The 20,260-nt window shown below is 39.2% G+C and overlaps 2 protein-coding genes across 2 annotated transcripts; one reads left to right on the top strand and one right to left on the bottom strand.

Annotated features, from left to right (window-relative positions):
* The first annotated feature begins 1,639 nt into the window (after window positions 1-1,639).
* On the top strand, window positions 1,640-5,618 carry bet1 (Bet1 golgi vesicular membrane trafficking protein). Its single transcript, XM_028422975.1, has 4 exons — window positions 1,640-1,804; window positions 2,005-2,111; window positions 2,344-2,400; window positions 4,914-5,618. The coding sequence occupies exons 1-4, from the start codon at window positions 1,786-1,788 to the stop codon at window positions 5,067-5,069; spliced, it is 339 nt and encodes a 112-aa protein (XP_028278776.1). The 5' UTR covers window positions 1,640-1,785; the 3' UTR covers window positions 5,070-5,618.
* Window positions 5,619-5,671: 53 nt separating this feature from the next.
* On the bottom strand, window positions 5,672-20,016 carry LOC114446997 (probable acyl-CoA dehydrogenase 6). Its single transcript, XM_028422952.1, has 9 exons — window positions 19,781-20,016; window positions 14,658-14,778; window positions 9,551-9,680; window positions 8,930-9,036; window positions 8,659-8,826; window positions 8,334-8,507; window positions 7,754-7,915; window positions 6,688-6,838; window positions 5,672-6,046 (listed from the first exon to the last, which is right to left on the bottom strand). Exons 1-9 carry the CDS (start codon window positions 19,973-19,975, stop codon window positions 5,956-5,958), a joined length of 1,299 nt encoding a protein of 432 aa, XP_028278753.1. The 5' UTR covers window positions 19,976-20,016; the 3' UTR covers window positions 5,672-5,955.
* Between the last annotated feature and the right edge of the window lie 244 nt (window positions 20,017-20,260).

Genomic DNA, 20,260 nt, shown 5'->3' with positions numbered 1-20,260 from the left:
CATAATTCCTCTCATCCTTTGCACTATTTAGCTCTCTAGTAGTAGATGATAATGCTAATGAGTTTTTGAAAATACTATAATGAAACAAATTTTGCAACATTTTGGAGTTTGATGAGCATAATGGTATTGTTCTCATTTACAGTGAATATGAAGTTGGACCAACTTCAGTTATGCATGGGCTTCATTCCTGGATTTAGCTTCAGAATACACACATGCAAAGTGCATGAATCTTCTCATCTAGCCCATTGAAAAAGCTTAGGTGCCTTTCTCAAAAGGATATCTTTTGGTTAATATTCCCAAAAAGCTTTGTTCCTATATAATTATATTCATTATAATTATAATAATTCTTGATGCAGAAAAATGATGGTATGATGTTGAATATTCTAATCTGGTATTGTCATTTCAAAGAGTTTTCCAAAGAGAGTATTCAGAATGTCTCACAGCATGAAACACATGAAAGACTGCGCAGGCAGTGTGAATGCATGTTCTGGATCCACATAGTTTCAACTAGGATTGAAACTGGCCGTTTTCCAACCTAAAGACCTGTTTGATAAATCCAATCTTCTGAGGTCCACAAAGGCAGCTCAGATGCGCACACACAGTTCTATCAATATCCTTTGTTTCTTTGGCACTCATGTCAAGGTCATGCATACAGTAAAGCTTTTGGAAGGGACATAAAAAGATGATTGCCGGGGTATTGAAATGCATTGTGGTAGATGGAAGCTTAAAGCTGTATTTATTTATAAGATATTGGATTGGAATAAATTAATGTCATAGAAGTCATTTTAATCTCTCATATCATACCAGCTGTCTCTTGCTCCTATTGGCACAAGGCTAGGTGAGAGATGATGTATGAGGAGATGAAGAAAGCTAATCTTTGCTAAACAGCACCTCCAGGATTTTGTAAATATTGAGAAACTCTTTTCTGTCCCATAGAGCACAGATGGATGTGTCAGTAAGCCCCTGTTATTAAACCCACAAAGAATATTTGTCTCCATTTTATGGTGATCACTTTTCAAAATGTTTAAAGGAAACAATCTGTCTCTGTCTAAAAGGAACATTGTAGCAATCTTCTCCTCATAATAATATGTTCTCCTGGAGATTAACCCGCTGATGTTTGCCGCTCTGGGAACTGAGGTGCTTCAAAGATGTGTGTAGGATGCAAAGATGATTCAGCAGATTTGTCCTTAATTAGGTCTACATTGCAGTTTTTCAGCTTGTTTATTTCTCATATTAAATAACATGTTGGATATATTTAAAGCAAGGAAGTGGAATGAACTAATTGGAAAGCATTATGCAGTGTTTACTGTTGTCTGACAATGGTCCACTTAAACTTCATCCTTAAGCCATATGTTAGTCCTAAATGCATATGAGGCACTGTCAATAAAGATGGATGGTGATGAGTTTACTGATGAGTGCACTTCATCTTTGTTAGGAGCTTTGTGACAGTTTCTGCTGTGAATTCAAGATGAGTTTAAAATACTTTAAAAAGACAGTGTAAACCACGCTGATAAACAAACATTATTCATTTAATCATTTCTAATTGTTTACATAAGCTTCATTTTACATGCGTTTGTATTTGTGTCTACCTTTGCATTGCGCGCATTTTGCCTTAGAATGATTGTGCTCTTCGGCCACCGTATGATGTCGTGGCGTTTACAGGCGTTACACACAGGCTAAACGCATTTACCCGGTTACTGCCAACCAGAACCGCTATATTTCGCTTTCGTTTGAGTTGTTTTAGTTCACACACACCTCAAACAGCGCTAGCATCAGGGTGTCGACATGAGGCGCGCCGGACTGGGTAAGAAACAAGTATAAATCCAATATTTTAAGCTCAACGTAGCTTGCTAGCTAATGTAGCTGATGCTAGCCACTGCTGTTTCCAATTGACTATCGATGTGGTCAATAGTAGTCTCAATTTTATACAGCTCTGACGTGTGTAAAGTTGTATTACATGATTAAAATAGAGTAGCTCTCTAACTGTGCCATTTTTTCATGCAGGTGACGGAGGCTCTGGGAATTACGTAGCAAGTGGATACAGTGTGTATGAAGAGGAAAATGAACACCTACAGGAGGGACTTAGAGCCAAAGTCAGCGCTTTAAAAAGTGTACGTATTGATTGATGGCATGTTAAATGTTTGTATTGTCAGTGACCCACTTAGGGAAATGCACATATCACTGTTGTGGTTGTCTATTTGACTACTTTGAGAAGAGATGTGGTTGTTTGTTGGTTGTTGTTGGTTGTTACTAGCAATGTCTAGTTGGTCTAGTCACAACTGATTGCTGTGATTAATAGTTGTTATGTATTAAAAATAATGTATTGAAACTTGATATTTACAGCTGACCATTGACATAGGAACAGAGGTCAAATACCAGAATAAAATGCTGGAGGACATGGTGAGTTTTACTTTTGTTTTCTTGATATTTATTATCACCAAAATATGAGTAGTGGTAGTTTTCAGGAGGCAACTCAGCCACTTCATATGTTGCCACTTCATATGTTGTCCTATCAAAGTAACATGGCAGGCATACAAATTAAAGTGCCCCTTCAAATATAGTGTAAAATAGGTATGATGTAGTGTCAAATCTAAGTACAAGTAGCTCAAAGTCCACTACTGTAGAGATATATCCCAGGGAATGAAGGTTGTTATCTGTGAAGGCAACATTCATCCAAGTCATATTATATTCAAGAGTTTTAAAATCAAGCAACTGGTCTCAATTCAATTCAATATATCACTTTTTATCAGAATTGTCTCAAGGCGCTTTACAGAAACCCACAGCTGATGTTGTCAAGCATGCTGAAACTATTGATAAGTTAATTAATAACACAAAGATAGACAACAAAGACTGGTGCAGGCAATAAGCATTGGTATGGTCAGGGGCCCCCTGCAGGTCAGCATGCAGGTCTGGAAGCAGAGAACCCTGCAGAGGGAGAGAAAAAACTCAGGACATGAATCACTAGCATGAGTCAGGCTGATGAGAATAAGAGGGTAATAGGTGTTGAGGGAACTGCTTAGTGGATAATGTTTGTGTTCCCTGACAGCGTAGGCTTATGGCAGCATAGCTATGCTAAACGTTAAGAATTTATCGCCCCTTTTCTTCCTGTGGCTGTAGCCAAATCACCCAGTGACTGTAGCTCTATACCTAGCTTACCTAGTACACCATGCTAAACAGAAAGGTTTCAAACCTGGTCTTAAAGGTAGAGGTGGTTCTGTAGTAGCGGTCCCTGAAGGCTGATCTTCCAATTCTGCTTGTATGAATTCTGGGAAAGTAAACCTGCACTTCTTGATCTATGTGTTCTATTGGGGATATATGGGACTAGATTTACTGATGCTGGTGGTCAGCTCAGGGAGGTCTATGGGCCCGAAGCAGTCCAGAGTTAGATTAGGATCTATTTCTAAAAGTGGGGGTGTATCCTCAATGGTTGCAGAGAGATGATTGATTACTTCTTTAATATTAGTGATGTTAACAATGAAGAAGCTCATGAAGTCTTCACTACTAAGATCTGCAGGAAATACAAGGCTCAACAGAGTTGTGGCTCTTTGTCAGCCTGGCTACAGTGTTAAGGAGGAAGCACAGTTAAAAATCCACATCTGATAGTTCTATTTATTGGTTCTGAATATGTGCTAGTGTATATTTTTATAAGGGTATTTTGATTAACACAAGTTTTATGTTGGACTGTGGGAGGACGTGGTACTGACACTATTTCTATGAGATTATTAAACTTAGTGCGATGACATGCGGCTAAAGATGTCATCACTGGTCAGATTCGGAAGGGGACTGAGAATGCTACGGAGTCTGGCATGGTTACACACCAATTGGTGACCTCCGACTGGCGTAGCCGGCTGTCAATAACGCCGATATTTACACTTAACTCTCGCCAGCAGCTTTAAGTTGCCCTCTATGTAGGTCTCATGGCATAGAATTGTAAATCGTGGTGAAGTTGGTTTTAGGTTGGATAATTGACAGACATTCAGCTTTCTTATTGTTTTTGAAGATTATCAGTCATCCAGCTCATTTGCATTCAGAAGGTTAAAGCAAGGCATCTGGATTTGTAGAGTTTTCTTGATGATGTTTGCTTCTCCAGCAGCTTCATCAGTTCTAGCTGTTTAGTGGGAAACCAGGTTTATATGTTGTAGAGGACCTCAGTGGTCGATAGCTCTAAATGTCTCCATACTTAGTACTACCTACACATATTGGTCTGACTGTGTCTGGTGTGTGACTGGCTACAGACAGGGGGGCTGTGGTGGTGGGGGGACAGGGGGGCTGTGGTGGTGGGACAGGACTAACCTATATTCTAGCAGTGGGAGAGACAAACAACACACCCCTCTTTTTTTATTTGTTTTAAAGGCTCCCTTCTATTTTTTAATAATTTTTTTGAAGTAAAAAAAAACGTCTTCAATGGCTTCCACATCATGTAACCGACGGGCTCCAAACCTTACCTGCAATATTCTACTAGGAGATACAAATAAGACACACCCCCTTCTCCCTCCCCTTTGTACATTTTTTTATGGTATCCCACAAGATGTGGGAGCTATTAAGAAATATATTTTTTTTCTATAAAGATTTTAATTAAGCCTATAATATTTAGTAAGGCTGAATAAAAAGGGGTATGTCTTGTTTGTCTCTCTTAGTAGACCATTTTATATTAGGTTTGGGGCCACCTGGTCACATAATGTGAAAGCTATTAAAGAAATATTGATTTTATTATTGTAAAAATTGTATTATTTTAAAGCCTTTGAAATGAATAAAAAGGGGTGTATCTTGTTTGTCTCACAAATATCCAACCTAAAACCAACTTCCATGCAGTGACATACCAAGACGTTTAACCCTTTCCCCTCACTGGCTAGATCAGTTGATGTTGTTGCTTGCCTGGAATTCAGACTTTCCAATTCCTCTTCCCACATCAGGACACAGACTTTGATTCGACGGGCGGGCTCCTCGGCGCCACCATTGGCAGAGTCAAGCAGCTGTCCAGAGGCAGTCAGACCAAACTACTGTGCTACATGCTGCTCTTCTGCTGTTTTGTGTTCTTTGTCCTGTACTGGTTTATAAAGCTCAGGTGATAGAAGGATCCTGTTGGACTTTTGGCTCATTTAGCTCTGCATCTTCCCAGTCTGTGCCACACTGATGCATCTCAAAACTAGATCATTATAATGATGACAATAGGCAGGGATGTTTTTTAATGATTCAGCTTTACAGGTGAATGTCTGAGCATTTCATATCCCAATTTGAATCACAATTCAAATCACAAATGATGCAGAATGGAGTAGATAAGATGTATTGTGGAAAGGTCTGAGCTAAATAATAATAATGAGAAGTATTATGTATATCTGAGGCACGCAATGCCAGTATACATATGTTGTTGAAAATGTGACAGCTATAGATGATACTGTGTCAAGAACCTTAATACAGAACATTTATTGATTAACCATTAGAAATCAGTGTAACAGTTTATCCTACAGCACAAGCTGTGAAAAGTGTGGTAAGGTTATTGAATATCTTAAAAACTCTAGAGAATGAATGGTGGATTTTTACATCATTTGATTACCATAGCAGTTATTGCTTTGACTTTGTTGTAAAAATGTTAATGTACATAAACAGATTTTATGCTCTGTATGTGTGCTTATTTTAAAAACATGTTCAAAAAAATCACACACAGAAAAGATGTTTTAGCGCACATCATTGTAAGCTTTATTCTAAAAAAATAGAGCACATTTTAAAAGGATGATCATTTGAGTTGCTTTCTAAATTTATACAATGTCACTTTCATTGTCATTATTTGTAAGTACATGAAAAAGCAAAACAGTGTTGTGATCACTTACAGTACTGTCACAGGAATCAAAGGCAAACAGCAAGACATCTTCATTTACTGAAGAGGTAAAAGAATTACAAGAAAACTGCACTTAGGTGTGTTAGCACGCAGATTATTTGTGTTAGCAGTTGATGACATCACTTCCTGGGCAGAGTGTCCATGTATTTGCAGATGATGCCCAGCATTACCTCATCTGCTCCTGCGCCTATTGACAACAACCTGGAATCCCTGCAGAGAGAAGATATATTTTATTTCCACACCTCACAAAAAGTGGCACCATATAATACATAAACATAAAAAAATGTACCACAAAATCTTCAACCTATCAATTCCCAATAGCACTATTAATATCTACTGTTGTGCATGCTCCTGTCCCATTATTACTAATGCATTTTTAGTTTTTAATTATTAATTGACCAAATTTTAAAAATGCTCGTAAAAAATGTTGAATGTCACATTTCCTCTCTGAGGTAAGAGCTGCTGTTACCTTCTTGCTCACAGTTGCTCTGAGAATTTCCTAAATCCCTCCTGACCTCAAATGCCTTGCTAGAGTTTTTTCAGGCTAAATTAAGAACTCTTTGAGAGTATTTTCAGAATGTTTGTGAACACTGTCCCTGAAGTGGAGGCTGCAGCTGAATAATATGAATTATTCTAGTAGTGATTTTGTTTTTCTGTTACTGCACATTGCATTAGTTGCCCCATCACTAGATGTCAGCACAGTGTAAAACTAAAACTATGGGGATTATATGGGGATAAAGGTAGCAGCACAATCAGACTGAGTCTGATTGCATGTTGCATGTTGTAACTTGTGTTAAGAAACCAATACAAATAGTACCAAATATACAGTATGATTCAGGTAAACCGCATACCTGTAAAATCTGCTAACCAGCACGTCCTTGGTGAAGCCCATTCCTCCCCAGTACTGGAGGCAGCTGTCGCTCACTTCCCGGGCCAGGCGGCCTGCCTTTAACTTGGCCATGGATGCCAGCTTGGTGACGTCATTCCCTTTGATGTACAATGCTGCAAGAAAAAAAGACAGAAGACATTATTCAAACAGGAGAGAGTGAAGAATGTCCAGCAAAATAAATACAATAAACAGAAGTGCTTCAGTTTCAGAGTCACCTGTGTCTGGCTCTGATTCAGTGTTTTCCCTATTCATGCCATTTCCCTGTACAATTGATAAATGCCTCTATTGTAGGTACAGCTCTCCAAAGGAACATGTGTGAGCCACATGATTTTTCCTGCTTTTGTGTGTAAAGAAGTGTGTTTGTGCTCTTCTGCTGATGCCAAACAGATGAACTGAAGGGCAGACAAACTGGATCAGAACTGAAGAGGTTATAAACAGAATGAAAAAAAAATCACAAGACCTGTCTGGACACCTGCCTGACAGATGCACCCACATATTCATTTGATGAACAGTGCAGTGTAAAACACATGGTTTGAATAGTGGAAGAACTTGGCATGTAGCATTTCTTCAGTAATAATACAGAGGTACTGCACTTGTCTACAGTCTTCAAGGATTTAAAGCTGTTTTTTTTTCAAACCAATATGAACACACAAGTCTATTTGGGCATTCACATCATTCTCGAAGAGCTGACTCATCTGTGGCCTCTGTCTTATCTATGGTATTAAGCCGCATGAGGACAGTTGTGAGCATTCACTGGGAATGACTTTTTAAAATACAACACAAGCAAATCTAAGAATGTATCCAAACATAGATTAAGGGTAACGCATGGCTTACACTGTGAAGGAAAGCACCTAAAACTACATACTCACAATGTAATAATAAAATGTCATCTCATATGTTGTGCAAACTATTCCCAAAAATGATTTTCTTTCCAATGTTTTATTTTTGTCAAAAAACTTGACAGACATTAAGAAGCAACAGAGCCAGCCAGAAGTTTGTGTTGTGTCTTGTCTATTGAGTTACTCTACCTGTAGCACGGTAGAGGAGGGAGCGGAGCAGCTCGACCTCTGTCTGGAGCTCTGCCAGCTTGAAGTGAACTGCCTGGTGGTAGAGGACAGGCTGCTTGAAGATCTTCCTCTGTCTTGTGTACTGGATGGTGTCCTGAATGACGTTGTCCATCGTGGTTATGACTGGAGGTGAAATAGTTGAGACAGAAATTGTTTGAGCATTATTGTGAATCTACCTGTACAACAAGAACTCATTGCTGGATTATGCAAATGCAGGTTTACAGCTTAATATGAGAGCATTCGACTCGAGTAGAATTATGGAGTTAACTTTTACTTATTTTAAATAGTTTCCTTGCTGTGCTGCCCAAGAAAAACATTGACTCAGGCTTGCTGCTCAGAAAATGTAAACAACTACTTTACCAAAGAATAATTAATTGAACTATGTGACCTGTACTCCCCATTTTTTGGAAATGACGGAGTGAAACAACAACACAAACTGGGAATTCTGCAGTAAAATGTGCAGGACAGTAATGGATGTGGGGATATCTGACAACTAGCTTTCTGGTGGAGAGATCAACTGTATTAAGTAAGGTTCACTCACCATTGGCCACTGCCCAGAGCCTCTCTTCCTGGAACTGAAGCATCTGATAGGTGAAGCCCATGCCTTCCTGGCCGATGACGTTCTTACAGGGAACACGGACGTCATCGAAAAACACTTCGGCTGTATCTGATGACCACATACCCAGTTTATCAATCTTGCGGGCGATGTGTACTCCTATAATAGGAGGCAAAGTCATTATGAAGTCATCATACTTCTTGGCAATACTCAGTTTTAAAAAGCAGAACATTACATGCCGAACCTTCCATTTGAGGACCGAGTTACTTTAATGCCAAATTACACCATCCACAAAAAACGGACTCCTCACCTGGCAGGTTCATGGGTAAACAGATGAGAGATTTGTTCCTGTGAGGAGGCCCATCGCTGGTGTTGGCGAGGAGGCACATCCAGTCAGCCTGGGTGCCGTTGGTGGTCCACATCTTTCCTCCATTGATTACATATTCATCCCCTTTTCTGACCGCTTTGGTCATGATACCTGAAGTGAGACAAAGAGGGAGGGTTAAATTAACGGACAAACAGAAAGTGGCATAATGTAAAAGAGGTCAATTCTTTCCTATACAATGGTGAAAGAGACTTACTAGAGACATCAGAGCCAGCTCCAACTTCACTTACTCCAAGACAGGCCACTTTGTCCCCCATGATGGATGGCAGGAGGAACTCTTTCTTAAGTTCATCTGAACCAAACCTGTACAAACAAACACTCTTATAAACCTTAACACTTTCCTTATTTCATTTGAAGAAGACAGACAGGTCACCATCTAATTAAATTGTATCAAACTCTCAAACTGCCTAAGTGTGGCAAGACAAAACAGTAGATCAAGTGCCTTCAAACAACACTGCCATGTCTGAGGCAGTCACAGTTCCAGTGGGACAGAGGAGGGGGCTCCCATGGTATAACTCCCCTACTCTTACACATCTCTTAAACTTTGTTGCAAGCGAGTGTAGCACCCCTAATTAAACTCTAGGGACTCAAACTGTCTATTTCACTGATTTCTGTCTTGTGTCACCAGAAGCTGTTTCATAGGAGGGTATTACATAACAAGCCAAGATACTAAAAGAGTGTGACAAACTATTACCAAATAAAAAAAATATAGATATATTTGCTACAAGGCTAATCAAAGTAATAACAGAAAAATCTTTATGGCAATACTTAAAACAATGGCTTCAGAGTACATGATGAAAGGATTTTAGGACTGTACCTGGCCAGTGCAGGGGTAGCCATATCACTTTGTACACCGATGGCCATGGGGATGCCTCCACATTTGATGGTGCCCAGCTCCTCTGCCACTGCCACACTGTAGCTGAAGTCAAGTCCCAAGCCCCCATACTCTGCAGAAGACACAATATCTACACTTAGCAACATCTGACAGTTCACTACTGTTGACTTGTTTGTGCAATTGTGATAGTGATGTGACGCTTTACTTTTCAAAGTAGAGAAACTTGCTTTGAATAATACTCCAGTCACCCTAAAGTAGCCCTGCAGCCACCTCACCTTCTCACTTTCATCTTTTCTGTTATCTCTGTGATGAAATCATCACCTAGAAAAGTATCCCTGCATATTATTCTGATCTGATCTGCTGGCACTGGAGCATGCACTCAAATTAATTACAGGATGTTATCATTAATTGCACCATCTGTAATTATTTATAAAAAGCACCGCTGGGAGATCAGCAGCACGCAGCAGATAAGGGTCACTATCATCTCAGTGTCATCTCATCTGTTCTACTTAGAATATCAAACCTGATTTTGAATCTCTTCAACAACCCATTTGCTGAAAAAGTTAGAAAAAGGGTGTATATTTCCTCTACTCTGCCTCTACTCTGCTAGATGAGACATTTGCAAAGACCTTAGGTCCTTAATGGAGTTGAACAGTGCATTATAAACCACGCTTAAAACACCACTATCTGTCAGTCATGCTCATAAAGACCTATCTTTTCGCCTGTAGCTTCTTTTCCTTTCATCATCAGTTGCTCAGTTTTTATAACATACTCAATGCTAAAGACCAATTTTTTATCCACTACTCATGAAATTATCAGACTAATGCTTCTGCTTTCACACAGCATTTCCTCAAGTTGTTTCGGAAAACAAAACATGATCCACACCCTGTCATTATGCAGTGCAAAAAAACTGAGCGTTGTCATCTCATTCTGGACAAGCAAATGTTACATGACAGTTATTCATTTAGGACAATCTCTTGATAACAATGTCCAAGCAGTCTAAGGACCAAGCATTTGTAAATGCTCTGCTTTCATATTTCTGATGACTAAATACAGCAAGCCAGCCACTGAATTGAATGATGGCTACTACCACTGACTCACAACGTATAATTATGAGTTGGATTTACCACAGGTCTGCAACTCTTGACAGAGCAGGTTTGATATCACCTGTCAGACTAGTTATTGAACAGTGGAAAGGCCAGTCTGGCTGACTGTCAAAGACAGACAGGGAATAAAACAAAGAGAGCAATATAAATTGGGACACTGAAAGTGGGATATAGTGGGACAAGCAAAAAAGTGTTGGGGGAGCCAAAAATAAGAGGAAACAGGTGCAGCTGTGCAATGATAAGTCTCTAAGCACTGGAAACCCTGTGGTGAATGATGTGAACAAAAGGAAGCAGCACTGAGGTTTATCCCACTTTAAACAAAACAGCAGGCTGTCTGGTCGAACAAGCAAGCAGAAGAAAAACAAACAGAAATCTGTCACAAATGTCAAGCCTATACATTTCATCAGAGCAGCAGATGTTCCACACCATAGCTTTGGGTGGAGATCTATGTAGGAAAAACTGAAGGGTAGATAAATCTGGAAATGTTACGGGGCAGCAGAAGCATAAGCCTAGACTGGTGATAGAAGTATGCAGTATTGCGTATTGCAGTTATTATTTTCTCTTTCAGTGTTGCGTACACCAATTTGAGAAAACTGTACAGCAATTACTTTTACCTAAAGGCTGGTAACTTGAAGAATACAAATAAACCTCTTACACACAGAGGTTGCAATATGCTGTAGCCTCTGCTCAACCCTAACCTGTTCACAAAGAACAATGTTGTATAATGCCACTGCCACTATTATTCTGAAGCATTCTAGAACTACTAAAACCAACACACAGATAGGTAGCAAGGAGGAAAAATGGTCATGTTAGTCAAACACAGGTTAATTTGGTGGAAACCTGGTGACTATACAAGCCATTACATACAATTTTCTGGTAAAAAATGCCCACATCAGGAAAGCATGGTTTCATCGCAGAAAAAAGGAAATCACAGAGAACAGCTTTGTATTGATTTGCAGGCTTCCTTTCCTCTAAGGATCCGGTTCCTTTCAGAAAAATGCCTCTACAGCATAACAGAGACACCAGATCCCCTCAGTGTGGGTCAACCATTCAGACCTGCACCATTTTTCTTAGTGTACGCAACACATGTTACCCTCTTGTAATGAATGACAAAAACCTGATGTTTGCACCCCTGAACTCTTAAATAGACATTCATCTTTTAAAATAAGGGGCTTCTGCAATGTCCCTCTCTATGTAACTGACAACTGACTGTTCTAGCTGATATTCTGATCACATCCTGCACTGACGTTCATAGTCTTTTTCTCTGCAAGGGCATCACAGTCATCAAATGTGCACAGTAGACCACAATTTCCAACCCTGTGTACAGATCTATCTTTTAATACATCTAAATGCAGGTGACATTTCCTTTTGATTGTAGCTCCTGGATGTTAATTGTTCGTTTTAACATCTAGTGTCAAAGGATCATTTCTACTACCTCCATCAAAGTCAGAAATGCATGTGTCACTGTTTTTCCTATCAGTAATAATAAAGTCTGACATCCAATAGCCAGTGGAAAGCTTTTAAAATTGCATTACTGAAGTAAACATTGTCAAAAAGAAAATAGCCAGGAGACACATGCCTCGGCAAGAGAAAGTTCATTTAGCATCAAAAATACTTAGTTAAAGAGAAGAATCTGCAGGCTGCCAGGTTCTTTCTGTCAGGCAGGGCACAAGGCCACTTCCATGGTAAGATCAGCAGAAACCTCTCTGTCACAGCAGAGGAAAACAGGCAGGGTGCCAAGGGTCATCACTGTCTTCTCTCTCAACGTGACTGCCCTGGGAAAACTTCCTGTTCGCATGTTTTGAAAGGTAATAATGCCTTTCCTTGTGCATGGGAAAACAGTAAGTGTTGAGTTGTGTCCATGGACTGATATATGGCTCCTAAAGTTGTAAACATGCCCTGCCACATGCTCTGTGTTAGATGTGTTTAGTGAGATCTACGTTAAGGCACTTTTTACAGAGAATACCTAGAAACTTGCATAAATCACATTCATTCATTACTATTTTGGGCTGACAGATTTATTTGATGTGCTGATTGTCCTGATGCTACACGTTTGATGTTAACAGTGTCATGGTCCCAATAAACATAATTACAATCCTTTTTTACTTTTGCACATCTCTATTTCTGTATTGCATTTGTACTTCTAATGAAATCAAGGGCAACTACTTCTTTTAATCCCCGCTGATGAATCATTTTCCATTAAACAGACTCCTAAATCCCTTTTCCCATTCTTGTAATCCAAGCCTCTAAATCAATTAACCCAGTGCAGAACTCTTTAAGGGGCTGCTTCATTAGCCAACACTGCGGCAAAACAAAACATCCACACACATGTTTTCACAGACTTTGATCCTTGCTATTATAATTAAAACAAATTCAGCAAGAATGATCAGAGCAGCCTGACTTCACTCTACATGTCCCGAGTCTTTAAGTTCATATGAAATTCATACATCGGTGCAACATGCTGTAAATTCAGTTATACAGAACAGCCACCACCTGATTATGCTGCACGTCTTCGCTCAGTCTACTGCTGGGCCGATCTTACCCTCTAATCTTGTCAACTAATGCTTAAAGCTTGTGCACTCAGCACATTTTAATTCCATCGCCCTCCCTCTTCTCTGACCTACAGACTTGTGGTGGAATCTTCCTCACAGGACTCACTGTCCAACACTGCTGTTCCCATAAACTAAAGCTGTTTTTACCAAAGACAAAAATCAGATGCAGCAAACTAATTAGGAGGAATTAATCCATTACTATGTAACATAAAACCTTTCGCATAGAGCTCTTAGTCACATTATGGGACTGGACTACACTATCACAACCTCAAATATTTTGTGGTACTACACTCATCCTTTTCCCTCCTCTACTTTAGCAGCTGGGTACACATCTGGAAATGAGTTATACTGTAGGAGACAGCTGTTGTGGGGTGATACTGTGACACAAACACCCATCATCACAGTGGGAGACATTTGTAATCTGACCGACTAATGTATGGCTGTCAAACATAAAGAAAATAAATCAGACATATTTTCAGCTGCAAAGAAAATACTGCTGCATGTCTGTTGAGAAGAGGTGAAGGAAGTATTTATTGTGTGGGATAATTTTGTTTGAGTTTTTTTCCACCACCTAAACTATGAGTCTAAGCACAAGACTTGTGTCCTTAAAAAGCCATATTGTATCTAGTGCCAAGGGATTTTCAGTTCTCAGACACATTACAGACATGTTCATGCGCATGTTTTGCAGTGCATAAACTGTGCAGATGATATAATCAGTCACCATGTTTGCATAGATTACAAAATATGATTTACAAGAACACAAATGGACGGGTCTATGCAAGAAAATGCTCACATATACATTTTGAGTCACTCTCATTCAACAGAGGCATATTTTACAAAGACAAACAAAACAAAAACTATGGCCTTTACCTCTTTTTTTAAACTATCTTCTCTTTCTCACTTAATTTGACAAGGTTTTACTGTATTTGCTTAATTCAAAGTTAGCTTTTTTATTATGTGATGAGTATTTTCAGCAGGCTTGTAATCTGCACTGTCACTTTACTCTAGTATAGTACCATGTTTCTGTCATGATCCACCTGCTGACTATTTTCACTGTTTACCTCACTTACTTGCACTTGTACCACCTTACAGAACCATATGTGGTACCTGTTACACTGTTTTTGAAAAGGAGTTGTCTCTGATTTTAAAATACAAAATCACATTAGCAAATTTCTTCACAGATTAACAGGGGTTGGAACTTGTCCCAGCAGGAACCGAGAGGCATCAAGGAGACAGGTGGCCAAACAAATATACCAACTCATGTGCAATTTCATGCCTCCACAGGAAAAAGAAAACACAACTGAGGATTGAAAGCTATCCTGTAGATTGTTGTTCGGGGGGGTTGATTGTGGAGATACTGCATCATCCACACGGGTATTTATAAAAAAAAATGAAATGTTCCACCTTGGCAGATAACAATACATGTCTTACCAACTGGTTTGTTGACTCCAAGAAAGCCAGCACTTCCTAAGATCTTAAAAACTTTGTGAGCTGGAAACTTTTCTTCTGCTTCCCACTGATCGACATGGGGGTTGATCTCCTGGTCGATGAGCTATGGCATAAACACAAAAATGGAGATATAAGTGTGAATACATCTGAGCATGATATTTTTAAGCATAAATCTGCAGATGTTTACTTTCTACAATGATATCTTTATCTTTTTCATTCTTATGTGATGCTGACAACAAATGACAGCACTGCTATTTTATGTCCTGTCTAATAACTACGACCAAATCACATACAAGACCCCTGCTGTGTGGTGCACATCTTTACTAAAGTCTATGTAATCTATCTCAAGCAGAGAGAAACATAAGGTATTACATAGCAATGAATAGTAAGCAGGTTTATAGAATGCATTACATGGTGGGTCTAGTATAATCATGATGAATGATGAATACAGTGACAGTATGCATAGCATGCTATTCTCTACATGAATATGTTATTGGAACATGCAGGATTCTGTGGGCTGATGATTCTATACTGATGCCAGGGTTTTACTGGCGATGGTGCCTACAGTATAAGTCTGAAAACAGAGTAAAAATACATTTATTCCAAACATTTTTTTTGGAATAATTTACTTTACACAACATCAATACCACCCCAACTAGCACCTAAGCCCTCTGAAAACCTTACCACTGTTGGAAGCCAGTACTGTCTCCTGATATTCAACATCAATCGTTTGCATGCCAATGTGCCAATATTTTAATGACTGAATGTTTCTGCCATCATTTGGCAGAATGGGAAAAACCTTTTGAAGCAATATTTAGATCAGCATGCAAAAAATAGAGCTCAGTGCTGAAACCCACACTAATGACATTCCTTTTGGGTTAGCAGCCACTCCATCTACTCAGCCACAAAGCCTGGATACAGCTGCCTAAAAATGAAGGATGACTATATTATATGCTTTTAGAGTGGAACAGAAAAAGGAGTTTATGTGCAGCAGCTATGGTCAAGGAAGGACTCCCTTTAAATAAGAGGTAATAGGTGCTAATGGGCTAAAGTCTGATTTTAAAACCAAGCTAATATCATGTGTCAGCAGGAGCCCAGATTTATGGTATTATGTATTAGATCAAAATGAAATTAAGATTTTATTTAAGTGGCAACAAACTATATGGTGATTTTCTAATTTAATTTTACACAACAGCCAATTCTCTACCAGTGACAGCAGCTTTTGTTTTATCTCTCAAAGCCAAATTAAAGCAGTGTGCTTTATCAGTGCCTGGTTGTGTGAGTCATCGAAATGTCTGCAGTGTGGGTTGCCACCAGGTTTTTAGAATTGACTTTGTAACAAGGGAGCTTTGGTGCTGTGACTCATTTTGAGCACCTGGAAGTGGTCCACAGCTGCAGAAGCACTTATAAATGGACAATCTATCGAGATGCTCATATGGTACTATTTTTGTGGCAACTCATGGTGCTTCACAGAGAATAGACTGCAAAACTACAGAGTAAGTAAGAGTGCATGTGGGAATTTTTTAGTCAGTTCTTTTGAACTGCTGCATACAGCAGGCTTTGTCAACAGAAAGCTTTAGTGCCCACATTATCAACAATAGTTTCTGACGAATGGATCATTGAGCAAATAATAATAAATAAAATAAAACCTTATGTGCTGTGATTTTTCTTGTCTGTATCCTCACTTCACTTGGTGTCATTCACTGTAACGCAAACAAAAATTTTAATAGGCCATGGCTTCAGCAGGCTCATGACTCGTTGCTTCTTAATGTGTTTGTCTGCTCAGTAAAATATGCTCTAGATAGTGGCTAAAGCCAATAATGAGTCTAAAACCGAAGAGACATTTGGTGGAAAATAGATATCATTAAATACAACCCTTAGCCAATAAATAAGTGAACTGAGTCTTGTACAGAAATGTGAAAAAACTGTTAAAAAACTGTGTTTTGCATAATTCCTGAAAATGGATAAAACATTTTTTTCCTCCTGTCTTCCAGGATTGAAAAAGAACACTCATTTTCTCTCCTGCCAAAACATACAAACCCAAACCAGTCATCCAGTCAATGAGCCAAAAAAAATGTACTGGGTAAGAACATCTAAATACAAGGCAGACATCAACTTTTCACTAAAACCACAGACACACATACAACATGTATGAATTTGGCACACACCACAGAATTAATATATGTTCTGCTTACATTGCATACGAGACAATGACAAACAGCAAAAAAGACAAGTAGAGGTTCCCTTTAACCTGCAATAAACTTATCCATGTTCAAAGTTCAGATCCTGAGGAGGGAAAGGGAAGGGCAGCCAGTTGCTGGAAAGGGAAACATAAATGTCACCAGGGAGTAATCCCACATCTACTCACAAAGGTTATTGTGCACTATTTGTGTTACATACAGAACTATTTAACATCTCTAAACTGGTATGTATTGAGACAGGGTAAAAAAAAATACTCTTACAAAATGTCCACCTGAGTGTCAGTGCTCTTCTTGGACAAATACACAAAGGCTTCTTTGTTTACCACACATGGCATAGAGTTTAAGTGTGTCATCTCTCTTTATTATCACATGTTATATATGGCAAATATGAGGAGACTTAAAATATAAAAAAATGCATTATAAAAGGAGTAGATATAACAACAAGCAGATGACAAGTTTTGGATTTGTAAAAGATTGTACTGGTCTTTACTACTGGTCTGCCTTCTATTATGACTTTGTTGAGTGGGACATCCCTGTCTGGACCCAAAGGGCGCTGCACATGTGTATCCTCTTCCTAGATATGGAAATCTGTATTAGTTCCTGAATAATGATGGCAGTTGATCTTCCACACACTAGCTTTAGCTGGTTTGATGAGTTGTATGGAATCTGGATGCCTGACTAATTTCTTGGCATAAAAAACAGTCCCACCTGGCCCTACCCATTAATAGAAATTTAGTAGTGGAAATATTGGCACTGCAGGGGTTTAACCTTGAGTGGTAACTAAAGGATTTCCTATAACCCCATTTGTATATAAACACATGCTATCCTACAGTGAATTCTTTTAATAAACCATTCTGCCTCAAGTTCCCTTTCCTCCACTGCCACCTTATTGTTCTGCATTTCCTTTTCAAATTTCATCCGTCCAAATATTCCCAGTGCTAGTTTATTTTCAACCTCTTGGCATCCTTTGAAGGTTTAGTCAGACAACAAGCTCCCCTCCCTTTACCGCAACATCTATGCTCCATGCTTCAAATTACACACAACCTCTGTCTCCAATGTCCGTCTACTCACATCCAAAATGAGTCATGCTGATTACTAATGCTTGCTTTGATTTAGTTTTTTGCAGCCATAATTTTTGGCTGCTATAATTTAGTTTCACAAAAACAGAATCTATGCATGTCAGGAAAAAAAGTGACAGACAAAAAATCTGGGTAAAATAAATTATTTATGGTCTACACCTCCTACTCTAAGAAGAGTAAGTCGTCTTAAAAATTACTGAATGAAACTCTCTGAATGAACATACTTGGGAAATTTAAATGATCTTAATAGGGCGATACAAATTACACATACTATCATAAGTTTCATTGAGCGATTTTGTGGAAAAAGGCCATTTTTTTACACCTGAATATTGATTGAACTAAATCAAAATTAGTTTTAACCTTGAATGTGTTTAAACCTGCCATCCTTAATGTGCAGAGCCAGAATACTAGCCTTCAACTGTTCTAGTAAACATATTTGGCTTCTAATTGAGCAAAATCATATATTTGGGACCACCATCTAATGTGATACAAACAATAATTGCATCTATTCAGGCAGGACTGCACTGGCTGGTTAGACAGTTTCATCTGAATGCCAAGGCCCACTCAGTAGTTCAGCCACCATCAATGTGTGAAGTCTTACAAAAAAAAACACCAATTAGCAACCGAGCTGGTATTAGAAGGCTTTCACCCATTAACACGCCCCTTTAAATATCTTACAAAATGGTTTCATTATGAATCCAAGTGCAACAATACAAAGTCATCACACACTGTCCTCTGGCACAAAATACTATAATTATTTCAGACATGGGATGAGTAACAATGCTGGCTTTGTCAACCAGTGAAGTGCATGGTGAAGGTGAAACAGAAATGTTAACATGGTCTGACCTATTAAAACAACTTAGAGATGCATTAATTTCCATCACTCACATAAATGGAAGGGCAGGTACAAGATCACAACCAACAACATGCGACTACTTCAGAGGACCTGCACAGGCTTATCGGCTGACATGGACTGCTAATTTATTGAAAGATGCAGGGCCGTCTGCATAAATGAGCACAGGAAATATGAGGACAGGATTTGCAAAGAGACAGGGACAGGCCAAAAAGATAGTAATGAGGAAGAAGACACTATAGATCTGAATGTTGCCAGAAGCCCATGTTTAAGATTACCACCACGATGGAAAAGTGACCAGATCCAGCCAGGAGGCTTATGCATTCATAAGCCATCAAAGAGTGCATGCATGGAAGAGGCTCCATAAAAATACAGAAGCTGTCAAATATTCTCTTGCTAATGTATCTTACTTTACCTCGGGGACTCCCTACAAGGCGGATTATTCACTTTCTAGATAAAAAAAAAAACGTATGTGCATCCAAGCCCCATATTTCACACATTAATCCTTCGCATAAAACAATAGATGACAAACACATAATCCTGGTGGCAGGAGCAGGGTTGATTTGCGTCTTGTCAATAGCAGTAAAGACGATAATAAAGAAGGATGGGATGAAGTGGGTAGTCATAAAACACACTAACTGTGTAGCTTTGGCGCTTTGCCTTGCCATTCTTTAACATTCTGTTTATAACATACAGGACTGTACGCACCTAAAGCTGTAGCACTAACAACATGAAGGGAAATTACCCAGGAAAGACCGCAGACAGGGACACAGCTGAGCTAAACAGAGACCACAACAAGCTAGCATTGTGACCTCTCACCCACTTTTCTGTTACTCTCCCCATGACCTCTTGGAGTTTGTACTACGGAATTGTTTTGTAAAAGCAACTACGGGTCAAGTTATCAACCTGTCCCCAGCCAAAAAACAAAATAGCACCTATTACTTAAAAACGTTCAGGTTATTGCTAGCATACCTTTCTGAGGGACTCCTTTAAGGCAAAGTGCTCTGGTGTGTAGATTAAATGGTCACCCGGGGTCTCTGTGGCACTTGACGGTTTAGACGACACATTTTCAGAAACGAACCGGACGCCTACGTATGAGGCTGGTTTGTAGAAATGCCGACTGCTAGCTAGCAGGTTCAAACACAGGGCTCCACTGCGCAGCGCCATCTGTATTGACAGCCGCGCATGCGCACACTGCGGTTCTTCTGACACGGAGTCCAGAGAGCAGAGGAGTGGGGTTTCTCCACGTATCAAACATTAACCCCAGTGGAAAATAAACATGTAAGAAATGTTTGATTTTCTCACAGGTTCCATCATTAGGGGGAATACTGTCAATAGAAAACAGATTAGCCACAACTGATTATTGCCCTTACAGAACAATAAGTTGCTTTAAACCAGAGCATCGCAAGATAGATCTCATATTTCTGCCTTTATTAATGTGAAATATTATCT

Source organism: Parambassis ranga, chromosome 2 (assembly GCF_900634625.1).
Source record: "Parambassis ranga chromosome 2, fParRan2.1, whole genome shotgun sequence".
Taxonomy (NCBI): domain Eukaryota; kingdom Metazoa; phylum Chordata; class Actinopteri; family Ambassidae; genus Parambassis; species Parambassis ranga.
The sequence above is the reverse complement of the archived record's forward strand: the minus strand, read 5'-3'. Positions and strand labels throughout refer to the sequence as shown.